Source organism: Trichogramma pretiosum, unplaced genomic scaffold, assembly GCF_000599845.2.
Source record: "Trichogramma pretiosum strain Unisexual culture from Peru unplaced genomic scaffold, Tpre_2.0 scaffold28, whole genome shotgun sequence".
Lineage (NCBI taxonomy): Eukaryota > Metazoa > Arthropoda > Insecta > Hymenoptera > Trichogrammatidae > Trichogramma > Trichogramma pretiosum.
Window position 1 is genome coordinate 1,663,526 of NW_019641710.1, and position 14,777 is coordinate 1,678,302.

At 43.1% G+C, this 14,777-nt stretch overlaps 1 protein-coding gene across 5 annotated transcripts in view; it reads left to right on the plus strand.

Moving 5' to 3' along the window:
- The window catches only part of LOC106659054 (rho guanine nucleotide exchange factor 11), a 32,077-nt gene that overhangs the window by 6,947 nt on the left and 10,353 nt on the right, over positions 1–14,777 (plus strand). For all 5 annotated transcript variants that reach the window (XM_014381348.2, XM_014381347.2, XM_014381349.2 and 2 more), the window contains 7 exons: positions 14–207; positions 287–588; positions 665–829; positions 915–971; positions 12,148–12,373; positions 12,759–12,840; positions 13,243–13,295. In XM_014381348.2, coding sequence (XP_014236834.1) covers positions 14–207; positions 287–588; positions 665–829; positions 915–971; positions 12,148–12,373; positions 12,759–12,840; positions 13,243–13,295 — 1,079 coding nt within the window. The remainder of the gene's footprint in view (positions 1–13; positions 208–286; positions 589–664; positions 830–914; positions 972–12,147; positions 12,374–12,758; positions 12,841–13,242; positions 13,296–14,777) is intronic.

A 14,777-nucleotide genomic window follows, 5' to 3' on the forward strand; every position in this document is an offset into this window, starting at 1 on the left:
TTATGATTTACAGATATTCTGGAAAGCTAGAGTTAGAGCTAAAGAGGAGCTTAATGAGCAATTAGCCGATTTTCAACTCAAAAGAACTGCTGGTTTAGGAATGTTGTTTGGTCCAAAGGATGCATTACTCGATGAAAGTTCGACTGACAAGCGTAAAGAAATAGAAATTATTGAAAAATTTCTTGTACCAAAAATGGATACGTATTCGTATGTACTAAACCTACCATAAATTGTAATTATAATTATATAGATATCAAATGACTAAAATATTCCTTTTTCTTAACAGTGAGGATATCGAAAAAGAAAATATTGATCAGAATGTCGATCAACGCAAATTCATTACCGCTTGCAGTTTAGCTACAGTCTTGACAAAAGTATTTAATGTACGACCTGGGTCTGTGGATCGCGTCCCAACATTCGTTGCAAAAGATAAATCTAACATTAAGGCTAGATTGAGCAATGCAAAAGCAAGGAAAATGGCTTTAAAAGGTCATCACTTTGTTGCCCACCAGTACTTCACGGTCACGTATTGTAATCACTGTCAATTCATTATTGGTGGAATAGGTCCTCAAGGTTATCAATGTGGAAGTTAGTATTTTTTCGTTTTGCTTGATTTGAAGATGAAATGAAAATTTTATTATAATGTATAATTATTTTACAACAGACTGTCAATTAAATGTACATCGACAATGTGTACGTATCGTTGACGAAAGTTGTCCTGGTCCTTTGGTCAGAAAAGAAAAGGGCAATGACCGAATAAGTAAACTGATGGAACGAATTCGTCCGGAGAAAAAACCACCATCGCATCATCAAAATCAAATGCATCATAGTAAGAATTGTTATTTTCTGTTATCTTTTTAGTACTTTTTACTCGTCAATATCAACTCACGTTTACTTTTCATTTCATTTTTCAGATGATCGGAGTAAAAGAGGTGAAGATGAATTGAGCCCACTTGGCGATGGTGAAAATGGTGAGTTATTATTTTATTTACACATGAAAAATATGTTACTTTTTGAGATTCAATGGCGTTATTGTTTCAACCAAAGCATTATTTAAAAAAACGTAACTGATTTTTAAGTTACCACATTACAGAATTGATTCTGGTTTTTTGGAGTTTTGTCAAAAGACATTCAAATAGGAGAATCCCATTTTTTAAAATTAGGGCTACATCGATCGAGTCTTTAGGTGATAAATTTTCTTGGAAAAATTCCTAGAGTAAAAACAATAGACACATCTTGACTTTTTCATAGTTAAGTTATATATTCAAGTCAAGTCATTTTTAAGATTGGGAAGTTCTATTTTGGTACTGATGAATTCTTTCCATGCTGGCTTTACTCTTAGTTGCAAAATACCGTTGCAAAAGACTGGTCAAAATTACATCATTAATGTCGGTGCACCCTTGAAAACCATGAGATTGTTTTATCAAAGATTCATATGTGTGTTGTGTCAACTGAAATGAAAAAGAATTTCTTGCTGTTCACTGTGTTTCTACTATTACCTAATTCTTATAAATAGACGTCATATACCATGATTTTTACTCAAATTCTCTCTGCGTTTTATTTTTATCAGTTAAATAACCCGTTACGATTAAAAAGATGCGCTCGGACGATTAATTATAATTACGCGTGGATTATTTATCTCGAACGATAAAAGAGAACGTAATCGCTTCAAACAGCGATTGATCGTTCCATACATATTCGATGAAGAACGGGGCGTAAACGATCTTAGGTTTAAAATGTAATAGGTATTTTCTTGAAAATGAGCGATTTGACATACCATGTTAGGTAGGCGGTATAATGTTTAACGAGTTAAACAATCAGTCGTGTGTTTATAAAATGAGCAAACAAATACGCAACGACCATCGACCAACGTCAATCGGTACTCGTTGTACTTATGTATGTACCTAGAGTGTATACACGAGTCACGCGACAGACATAAGTGTACACGCAAGCACGAAAAAAAAAGTAAACAATTCAGAGCACGAGCAATTGGTTGAAATCGTGCAGATCCGGGTTTGGTTGGTCGTGCATATAATCTTTTGCAAGCGCGCGGCCCACCAGCATCGATAATAATGCACTCCTGGCTATCTGGATCATTGGAGTTGAAGCAGCCCAAGCAGATGCTCGACTTTCAATGGACCCTGCTCGGTGACGCCGAGGTTAGACATGACTAATCTTTGCATTTTCCTGTGTATGTCTACACTATATAGACACACATACACACGCACACAAGCACATCATGACATTTGTATCGTCATCAGCTGCTACTACTGTTGCTACTGCTAAGTTGCCGCGTGTGGTCTATTTTTCCGATCGATTAGTCACGATAATAAAGCTATTCATTTCGCAGGTCGATCAAATCTAAGTTTGCGCTCTCGAGAGTATTTTTTGGCAATTCTTTCCTCCTCGATCGCGCGTCATCGTTGCAAATATCGAGTACCGAGGCAGTCCTAATTGTTTGATTTCTCATTTTATTTTAACGAGCGAGCGAGAACGATGGAGTGTCAAAAAGCGAGAGGGATTGTGCAAGCGACGAAGCTCGTATCATCATCGACCAAAATTGAAGCGTTTACGCAGCTCACGTGTGTTTACGAAAATTCTCGTCGGCAGAAGCACGGGGCTTTCTGAGAGTGATTATTTTTGCTCGCGTCGTCGAATTTATCGAAATGTCAGCGCGCTCTGGCTGCTCTGATATTTCAAATTCGACCGACTGGTGAATCGAGGCGAGACATTTGAATAAATGTGTCAAAGAACTGCAGGGGGCCCAACGACAACAATGAAGCGCGCACACGTGTAAGCGTTACATTACGTCGATCAGCTAGATGGAAGATAAATAAAAACTCGTCCACATATGAAATGGTACGATATCGTTCAGTCGTGCAGTGCAGTATATGCATGTATACATTACGAAGCAACGAAGAAGTAATAGAAAATGGACGTGATCTTGAAGGCTCACGTCTCAACTCTTCAAGTTCATTCACGCAGGCGGAAAACAATAAAGTAAAAATTGTGTACACGCACTGCAACTGCGTCAGGAGCACGATCAGCAGCAACACGAGTCTCGAATTAGCATGCGCGGCTGAGCAACAAGTCGACTCGACGTCGTCGCGTGTTATGAAACGAGTGCAAGAGAGAAAGACGGATGAAATATTGCAGAAAAAACGAGAGCACGCGTGTAACGCGAGTATCGGCAGTGATTATTCGAGCTGTCAAATTGTGCTCGACCTCTTCGATAATATCATCTGGAATAATATACTTGTATATCGAGGTGGTGGTAACGGTGAATTATCACAACATGCGAGTAGCAGTCACCTCGAACTTTTTTAACGCTCCAAAAGCAGGCGAGAGGGGCCTGAGGGGTTTATCTGAAAGCAAAACCGGAAGTTGTCGGCTACTGGGCTCACCGAACGAGTGAGATATAGAGGCAGAAATTTATCCGTGCAAGGGCCAGAGCCTCGGTACCAGACCGGAAGAAAGCCCAGAGTGTGCGTGTGTCAATATAGCGCATAAACAGACAGACAGACAGACGACGCGTTGCAAACGGTGGTGCAGCGAGAGCTGCACACGCTTTCGGGTTGGCTATTGTACGCTGCGCTGCACGAGAGAGAAACGGAGCGAGATGGTGAGACGGGGGTGGAGGGGAAAGGAAGACGAGCTCTCGTGCTTTCTCGGAGTATACGCGCGACACATGCGACTCGCTGCTGCTAACACATATATACATGTACACAGCTCGAGTGGCTCCCCCTCCTCTCCCCCTTCCCTCGCTCTCTCCTAATCCTCTCTTCTCAATTCTGACTCGGCTCCGCTGTGCGCACAGCGTGTTAATGTATTGGGTCAGTACTAGCAAAGACGGCCGTGCCACTGGTCTTATAGAGCGCGAGCGGCGCGACTCCGCTTTTTCTCACGCACGCACCACGATTCGTGTTTATATACTTATTATAGGTACTCGTACATATGTATGTATGTATTGTTATGTACGACAACAGTCGCGAGTCATCACGCTCGATGTTTGAACTCTGATTGGCACGAGCTCTCAACGAGTTGGCTGCTGATCGGGCCGCGTGTGCGACCAACTTCAGTGCGTGCGTGCAAAGTGCTAGTGTGTAATGTGTATTGTGTTCCCTGTGCTGATTGTGATACATCCGCATCCGAGACGACGTTTCGGAGCACTCCGAAGTATAGGTGGTTCAGTGGTGAAAAAAAAGTGTCGGTGTGTGCATTTGGGATACAGGTGAGACACGAGCAAGTGTTTTCCCCTGTATGTACACGAGTGAAGCCACGTGTAAGTGTTGACCCGTGTGTGTTGTTGCTGCCACAGTGCTGTTCTGGACGTACATAATATAAGACGGACACTTAACGTCTGCGCCACGACGTTTCATGCTTTGGAGCAGAAAGATTTCGGGTCGTCGACTTGGACACAGCTCGATAGAGTGGACATCGGCCTGCGTAGCAACGTCGCGCAGACGTGTGTCGATTCGCAGTGCCGCTATCATTGTCCCGGTGCTGTAATTTTATGCCTCGCGACATCGTGATCGAGTGTATGTAAACGCCCGATTATGTATGTGCGCGCGTGCGAGCGCGTCGTCGAATGCCCAACGGATTTATCGGCCGAATAGCAGATAACGTACGACAGGGCACGAGCGGCATCCGTATACAACAATAACAGCGACTGGCCAAAAGCAAAGGTCTTGAGCTGCGATCGTTTCACCTGATTTTTTGCCTCTTTTATACGCTAGAGAATCAAGAGAGAACGAAACGCTGTGCCGACTACGCGGACACGGCCTTATGTAAGTTGTACTGCTAGTGCGACAGTTTAAGCGACTAAAATGCCATTAATCGGTTGTTTACGTGGAGTGAGTGTCCAGCTTATGCTTGATTATTTATTTTATTTATTTACTTTCTTACTGTAACCTGTAACCCGTGCTATCACGGCGAATATTTACTGCTGATTTGTGTAGCGTACGCGTAAACTCGTTTAATTACGCGAAAAACGTGTTTTTTTTTCGTCTCTCTTTTACTCGAGTCTGCGGTTCGATGGGACTCGCGCGATTTATATTTTTCGTCGGATCATGATTCGTTGGACCGTTTTGTGCGACACTGGGCAGCTATAGGCGTCGCGCAAAGTAGCCAAGCAAGGCACAGCTGCTCGTCTGCAATTTCGCTGCACTGTACCGACTTACCGAGAGCTATTTCCAGATTAAATAATTATAGCCATATTCTCTTTTCAATTGCGCTCTCTTATTCTATTAATGAATTTCTCATTATAAATTTAGACTCGAAAATGCCACTCGCAACTCGATTTGCCAAAGCTCCGAGCGAGCTGCGGGCACGTGCGAGTCGCTTCGCTCCGTTCGCGGTATTATATCGAGACGATGGAGAAATACCTTTTTTACCGGGACGTTCGCGCAGGCCACGCGACAGCTCCATAGAAACGTCGTCGTTTCGTTGAATTTTCTGCCCAAAAAAAGACGAGTCGAGTCTCGAGCACGCGCCGCGTGTTTTTGCATCAAATTTTCTCTTCTGCGACAGGCATCCGAGAGCGTCCGTGCAGTTTTTTCTCCGTTTTCTGCTCGTGCACATATAGAGGCGCGTTATCTAGAGCATGATGATGAAGCGAGTGTGCGCTTATACATGAATATGTATACATACACACAGATGCAGAGTAGAGTCGGTGCCGCGAGCGACCACCTGTTTACGCAATGTTAACCGACTAAAGCGCCCGTGTATGTACGTATATGCGCGCGTGTTTATATACCTACCTACCTATACTACTGTTGTAGCGAGTCGCGCTGCTCGCGTTGGCGCATACGTGCGCCGCGTGACCTTCGCGATTAAATGGCAAAAATACAAAAGGCGACGCGCGACTACTCGTTCTCGCGCTCGTCCGTTTTCCGTTCGCGCGACTCTGAATTTTCGTCCGCGTTCGCGCATGAATCAGCAGCAAATTTCATTCGTAATAGTCTTCGAATCACACATACACTAACACACATCAAAAAAACATCAACGTACGAACGACTGAATAATGCAAATCCAAATATCCACAATCAAGGTCCAGGACGAAGAGTCCGAAGCTGAATGCAAGAAAACGCAGGAAGAGACAAGGGAGATCGAACTTCGATCGAAGATATATCTGGCAACACTAGCGGCGCAACGAAAACAAGTAAAACCGAAGATCAAAAGAGTCGTCAGCTACGGCGAGTATTTGGGAAGAAGCCCTGCGATGCTGGAGTTGCAGTCACCCTCGAACCGGGGCTTTCTCGACTCGCTTAAACTGTCGGAAACAGACTCGCCCACGCAGCAGCAGCCCGAGGATGAGGACAGCTCGCCGCCCGACACGCCCGTCTGCTCCTCCACGCCGGCCTCGAGTCGCCAGGGTCGCTTCGGCCGCAGTCGAATTCTGCTCAATCGCAAGTTCAAGGCCAAAGCTCTGCGAAGCACGACTGCGCACCGCGACAAGAACAGCAGCTCCGGCAATGGGAGCGCACTGTCGAACGCCGCCGTCAAGGGCTCGTCGGCGATCGCCCGAGTCTGGGACACGATCGCCACGGTCAGATGGGCCAACCGGAGCCCCGGCTCGAGCGTCAAACGGGGCGGAGAGCTGATCGCGCGCCTCGAGAAAGAGTTGAAGAGAGATAATGCCGACACAACCGACGGTCTGGCCTATGCCAGAGAGGATGATCGATTGAAAGGTGAAAAATTGTATTTTGTTTCACAGCTACCGTGATATACCAGGCTGACAGCTTGTTTGAGATCTGACCGAGATAAACTTGAAAAAACGTGTGAAGAGCGGTCATTGACCCGCGCTCAGAGCACGAGTCCAAGTGTTTTTTTTAACTCATCCGTGGATTCATTTGCTGAAAAGTCGGAGAAAACTTCTTTCTCACGATAATCTACACCTGAAACAATAGATATTGACGCATACGAAAATAAAATTCGACCTATATTTTATCCATTTGAAACTTCTCATCGTTTTTGGTGTTTACATACTCGAGTTCTGGGGTCAGGTTTTAGGCTTAAAAAAGTTTCACTTCGGTGTCGCTTTATTAAAGGTACATAATGCAGAAGGCTCGACCTTATTAAGCTTGTTTCTAGGTATTAAAACGGGATTATATGTCGCATTGTCTTCTATTAAATTATGGATGCTCACGTAACGATGCATTTTCCATCTGCATATGAAATTTGAAATTTATTTGACCAAGAAAACTTTCATTTTAGACGCTTTCTTGGAATTGTAGGCGCTACATTAGTAACAGTTCGTTTGACGAAAAGTATCATTTTAACACCGGAAAGTGTTTGTAGCGCCGTGAAAACAATTGAAACAGTACCGCAACGTATTAATTGACGTGATTGAACGCCCATAAAACGTACAAATCGGGAAATTTTGTATTCCATCACGACGAAAATCTTTCTACCTTAAATACATTTTTCTCAATTTGGATAAAAATACATAGGCGGGTTTATTCCACACTGTCGATCTTTTCTCACGAAGTTAGTTTCGATGCAGCGGCCGAACGTACGTATGAATCATCGCTCGCATTAGGCCTCAGGTGGCAGAATGATAAAACTTGGCAAAATAATACGAGGCAATCGAGCCAAAACATTATTGCTTGGACGATGGAAATTTCTAAACAAGCCCGGAAAATCGTATCGTTATAATCGGCTTTATGCTCGTTGTGCATCAGCCCAAACGCTTTTGGCGCACATGACTCGAGCTGATAAGTCATGCCTTACGTTATCGACCATTCATAATGGGCTATTTATCTCTTATCTCGGATGCAAGCGGCCCGAGTGCATTATAAAAAGATTATCTATGTGAAATTAATACCGATTATGCACACTTTGTTTTATGCACGGGCTTCGAGTCATCATCTCAGTCGTGCACTATCGATACGCGCTCGCGACACCCCTCGCTGAATAAATACACGTTTATTTTTTACGTGACAACAAAAAGCCGATTAGCTGTTTCGTGAATACAAATCTTTTGCAGATTTGGATGTTAGTACTGTACACCTGTGTGTGTATGCCGTACAGAATAATGTTGAGCGTTTAAATGAAAAATCGGAATTTGAACGAGAACTTGTGTGTGAACGCTTGAACCGACGACCATTGACATTCTTTCGAATGAATTCCTAACTAGTGAAATAATTTAATCTTGAAACGGTGAGTCCCTGCGGAGGCGCGCGTCTTTCTTTCACCGTTAACGCCACTCATCCTTTCCGATATGAGACAAAAAAACCTGTTTATCTCGAGAACCCATTGAATCTTTATTTAGAATTGAGTAGCTTCTACTAAAGATAATTCCATCGGAAAACTCTCGAATATTAGAAAATATGTGTAATCAAGTATAGTATGAACGATCGGATCATAATTCTTGACACCTTTTTCTCGATCAGAAGTAGGGAGAATGTTTGACAAGCTCGTGAAAATAATACAATTCGACCATAGCCAGCGCAGCCTAGCACATTAGACATTTATATCAATGAAGTCAAAAATAAACAAATGAGTGACACGTGCTGATCTCATCGACTATATTCGAAAGCGTTGAAGTGTAGCTAATAATTTTACCGACAGAAATTTTTCATGCTTACGCATACACACGGTTCAAGAGTCGTTGTTCGCATTTTTCACCTGCGTATACTTTTTGACTCATTGGCATTTTTTGGTTGAGCATTTAATATAGCCTATATTATATTCCATTTTGGCAGGGTGTATTTTTGGCCTTTTTCTTGGTACGGTTGCGGGAATCTCTTCGGATAAAATTTTATAATAGAGACAAAATGTATTTAAAATTAATTTAAATTCAATCAAAAAATTATTCCCTGAATCTACGCCAATAAAAATGCTCGGATAATCGTTACACAAGCGAGCTTTATCGTAATAAATCAATAAAGGTTCCATGTGTGTTTACACGATTACTGATGCATCAAAATTGAGGATGATTTTTTTCAAGTACTTAACTTATTATTGCCAAGAAAGTCCATAGAAAATACCATGAAAAATTCCTTAATTTTGCTTCGTTTTTAATAAAATTCATTTTAAAAAGTCAACATTTGTATCATGTACTTTTAACATAATGTAAATGTTTAATGTAATGTAAACATAAAGCTTGCTTGTGTATGTTCTTTTCACTCGGGGAGTTTTGATCGATGATGAAGCAATGGCGGCACTACTTTCTGTCATTCGACAGATTAACCATCGGGCTGGCGAACTTGTGCAGTTGTGCTTGAGAGATGATCTTAAATTAGCGCTCGCGACTGCAGTCGTTAAACCTCTCTCTCTCTCTCTCTCCCTCGTTCTCTATCTGTTTTTGCGTGCGCGCGCACCTACTGGCACACGATCAAAAAGCTTTCGCATATTTTCACGGAGGCAGATGCACCTCAAGCGCCGCCGTTGCCGCACGCGCACACATATACGCATCGATAAAAGTATATTATGTCTTTGTTTACGATGTTTTATGCGCGCGAAAAGGTAGCGCTGTAAATTCTGCAAGACAGATTCTGCTTCGCGTCAATGCGCGTAATTCGCGCGCGTGCTGCAGATGATGTCTTTTTACGCGCGCATGACGTCGAGATTATTTTCTTTTTTATAGCATTTATATCAAGGACGATCGAGATTTGGCTTTTTATTAGCATTACGCGATGAGATTGATGCCGTGCGCACATTCCTGCTCAATATAATTTTTTTTAAATATATTTTTTATACATAAATGCGCGGGCGTAATTTAAATGCTCCTCTCTTTTCAAATACTTTCTCCTGCACGCGCCATTTTTTTACGTACATTTGCATGATTGTGTCAAAAGCTGATTTCTTTCGCTTAAAATTCAGATTAACCGCAATGCTTATCTGCGATATATTATCCAAGTCGATTATGAGGCTTTACGTTCAGAATGTCAAAATTTCTCTCGTCTTTGCTGTTGGCTCGGATGTTTTTTCTTTGCGAAAACGAGTAATCTTACAGAAATGGGTGCACCCGTTCAGTGTCGCGTGCCGTTTACGTGTTTATTTATTTTTAGTTTTCCAACCGGAAACTCGTGTGCTTTTTTTCCCCACTATTGCACTAAGCTACTATGGATGCATTAACTATTTCATAAGATTTTTTATTATTCAAATCGATTCGAGCATTTGTACGATGTCTTTTGAGATAATTGCGCCGAGATTTATTCAGTAGCTCAATCGTGTAGTACATCAAAAAATCATCAATATGATTCATATAAGCATTACAATTTGCTCGAATCTCAACCGCAAGTCATTGAATTGGAAATTCATAACCCTTAATTTTCCTTGGAGTATAGGTGTAAGCCGGTGCCTGTCGAAGCGTGTCGATCATTGGGACCTACTACTGCAGTAGGGGCCCTTGGGCTCCGAAAAACTCGAGTACGAAAACGATACATAGGTTGTCGGTCTCTTTCTTTCCACTTTCTCCCCGTTTCTCTCGCATACTTTTCTTCTCTCTTGAAAAGACATCACCCCAAGAAGATCTTTCTCGGCACTCTGCTTCCTCTTTCCCCTAAAAATGCGAGCTCCGCTGGTTTACAACGATCGCAGGCGATTATAAATACGTATGTAGAGGCAGCGGCACGCACGTACATAAAGCGCGCACATACACACGGACAGAGACTGGCATCATCGCGTTGATCGCACTTACACACGCATCGTGCGCTAAAATATACGTACGTAAGTATGTCTATACACGCACGGCGCACACACACACACACACAGACTCGCTGTTTAGTTTAGTTTCGCGCGCGAGTCCACGGGCCAGGCAGCGTATAGCAGCACGACGACAACGGCTGCCTTCAGTTTCTCCCCGTTCGCCATTCGAGGCGGCCACGGACGAACTAGATTTTAGCCTCTAGATACATTTATGAGCGTATATTTATTTTAACGCTCCAGATTTCGAGCGACGTAAAAATGCGCGAAATTTGCAGATAGTGCCGTTGTGCCGTGCTGTGTGTGCGCGAGCTCGCCCCCGCGCGCGCCCATACGACTGCAGTGTGCGCGCCTCGCAGTGCCCGAGTGCAGTGAAAAGTGCGTTGGACGCGCTTGTGGAATGATCGATGGAATATCGGACTCGCCAACCTCGATGATTTAGTGCGTATTGACAAGCCGAGAGCAGTGTGCCTTTCTTCGTTCTAGTAAGGTTCGTTCGTTATTAGATTTACGATGCTCGTACAAGACGCCGCCATCCTGTCCTCATTGAAACGTAATCGTTGAAATCGTGTAAAACAAAAAATATCACAGTGGTGAATTCATCGCGAGCTCGACCTTGATCCATATTCCCCGGAGCGGTCGCTTGTACGAGCCCTGCTTCTCCAACGGCGTTCATCGCTCGACGACTCCTACACTTATCGATCGTCTCGCCGTAATTTTGCCGATGTGCTGGTCGTTGTTCTTGCGCCGATTCGAATTAATTAATTAAGCGCGTAGACAGCGGCCATACGCAGAACAGCGTAATTTTTTTCACGTACGCAACGACGTGATTGACGCGTTTGCGTGTCTTTTTTTTCCCTTCTCGCTACCAAAATCTGCTTGGGCCTCGAGCTCTACGGGCGAGTTCAGTACTTTCAATGTATCCATCTTGCGAGAAATCGTTGACGTGAAAAAACCACTTGCATGGATGTGTTGCGATGGACTTTTATGCGCGCCGCTTTGTATCTCTCGTTTAGATCGACAGAAGTAGGTTACCTATCGCTAGAATCGACTGACGCGCTTCACTCTATAGGTACATAATATGGTAAACTCAATGAAATTTTCCGCTTAATCATGGTCAGCTCCTCTGATGTTCCTACTGTTGTTGCTGCTGTTGCCGCTGATGCTGATCGCCTTTTCACGCTCTCGGTCTTTTGTGAGGCATGGCATTGCAGCTGTACTCGTGTAAAAGGATTATGTCATTCGCGCATGTGCTCCTCACCTATATCGATGTTCGATCTTTTTAATCGGACCCATATAGATCACCCGATGGACAACTGCGTTGAAGTTTTTACGCGTACAAATGATCGATATAAATTAATTACTCGACAAAGCCTTGAATCTCAAAAGAAGATCCATGAAACGAGTCGTCTGTGCTATGCGTAACAGCACGGAAGCGAATAGGCGACAATGACATCATCAATAACGATTAAGAGCTTTTGTTTTCTCTCTTCACAGGCGATCATCGGGGCATCGGGTCGGCGTCGGGTTGCACCGGAGCTGCGGCCACCTCGTCGGCGACGGGCAGCGGGTCGCGATCGAGCATCGGTGGCTGCGGCATTGGTGTGATCGGTAGCGGGGCGGGCTGTGGCGCTGCTTCTGCCAACGAACTTCGCCGAATTTCCGGCTTCGATCACGCCGATAGCATGGACGATCCCTCATCGAGGGAAGACATTTCCGAAATGTAAGTATATGATAAAATCCCAAAGCTTCCACAGTGACGTTTGGAATTTCTTGCGAACTGGCTTCGCGGTCTTTCGTTTATCCAAACTATGAGAGCTTGATAACAATGGCCGCAAAAGCGCAGAGTCTTCGGAAAACTGGATGAACCGCACGCGTAGATATGAAACTTTTATTTCGATCGCAGAATGTCAAACTCATCGATCTGCGTGTGAGCATAAGCTCTATTTTTCACATTTTTAACTGAGCTATTATCATAACTGCGCGTCTTTTATGCGACACTGGATTTCTTTATTGATTAATCTACGCGTTCTTTCGCTTTTCGCATATTATTGTACGTACGCGATATGATGATATACTCATACTTACACGCACACAAACATTCGCAGGGTGCAGCAAAACATTTCCAGTAAGCCAAAGACATCGAACATAAACAGGTCTGAGAGTTACAAGGAGCGGATACATAATAAGGTGAGTAAATTGACTTTTGATATTTTCTTTATTTTTTCAACCCACATACACACGTATGTAACTATTGGAACTACGATAGATGCTTTACTGTGCGATGATATGTGCTCTTCCACATTTACGCTTCATTGAAAACAAACCACCTATATCAAATGGCTCGACTTGAATTTGACCCTCTTTTGAGCTTCTGAAGAAGCCTTAATTACATCATTTTTTCTTCAGTATTATTTTTTTTTTTTTAAATTATAGTGCTCCATAATAATTTGTATAATTTTATTCATAATTATTATAACTGTAAATGAAGTGACTGTCGCAGTATCCACACAATAAAAAACTTCTGCTCGATCAAACTATCAAATTTCTCTGTCTAAGGTATAAATTTAATAGAAAGCTTTTTCCTTACAGAGACACTTGCGTGAGAAGCGAAAAACGAGTGATCCAAATCTATCGAAGACCAAGTAAGTTTTTCTACTCTATTTTTATTTTTATTTTTATTTTCGTTGTCTATTATTAGTTTTCTGGGTTTTTGTTAATCTGTTATTGATTTACAAAACTTTCGATCATTGCAAATGTACTGAAAATTGATAGGATCAATTGTACCAATAAATGTGTCATCGCGTAAACAGGTATAATATACACATCTTCAAATCGATAATATTCCGCTTGGGTCGCTGTCGTAGCGTATTAAAGCGATAATTGGTGCATAAGAGAAGCTTATTGTATGAAATGACTGAAAACAAGTAGGCCTGCTTTAAAAGCGTAATCAGTCATTCGGCATTTAACGACACGCGCGAAACGATGGCTTGGGCGTTCTGTGGAATTTATGGAAATGTACAGGTATAAGGGGATATTATATTGTGCGACGACGATGGCGATTCTCGATTTCGGAGCAAGGTGAAGCGCGTAGGATTTTCAGGGTCTCCGGTAACTCGGCCAATGCGCTTTCGGCGACTCATCAACGTTTTTGGCTGATGCGCCGAGCTCTGATTTTTTTTCCGCTGCCACAGAAAATCTCGACTTTTCCTCCTCTTGTTCCAATGAGTCAACAAAAGTCGCTTGATTGGTCGAAATATTTCCAATAGCCGACACACACTATCGTGACTGACTTTGAAAAATGCTCGCAGGCGACAATCCCCCCGGAATACCAACTGCAAAGCCCCAGCGTCGAATCGTGACTTGGATTACACATGCGACTTGGCGCGAAGCGTTACGCGTTCTTTTGAGTTAAAAAAGACGGATGGAAAATAATGAAACGAACGTCGCGGTAGAGGATTTCAAGCGACTGGCTCGATAAATGTCGCAATGCGAGTTCAAATCCGTCCTCGAAGGTCCACCTTCGCAGAGTCAAAGTCACAGAAGCGATTTCTCTGCGTATCTAGAGCATAGCGGGTATTTCATGCCGCACACACAGAAGCCCGAACTCGCGCGCTATCGTTCGCGCACCCTCTTACGTCGTCGGTGGATTCGCGCGCGCAGGCTTCGGCTTCTATCACGGGCTTGTATAACCCTCCCCAGCTTGTTGCTGGACTCGACGAGTCAGTTGCGTGCTCGCCGCTAGTCAAGTTCGCTTCGTGCGGTTGGTGCAGTTTGTCTTTTTATTCTCTCCCTTGCCCTTTGAAAAGTACGCGCTGAACAACTCGTCGTGAGTTTACGCATCGAGTCAATTTCAGATTTTGCGTTTCTGTTCCTTTGTGCGATCTTATGGAAGAAAATAAATAATACATTTAGTGTAAACAAATAATCATTCGATTCTCAAGGGTAACTGTTATTATTTGTAAGAAACTCGTGTGCTTCAAAAAAGTGTGCGAGAAGTAAATTATTACAAACCAACAATATGTTGTCGTGCAAGTATTGAAAGTTACTTTAGAAGTAGTAAAATCGCATGGTTTGTCCAATTTTGATGTACAAGCGCGTGTGTCGTGTTAAAGCTTTCAAGCTCG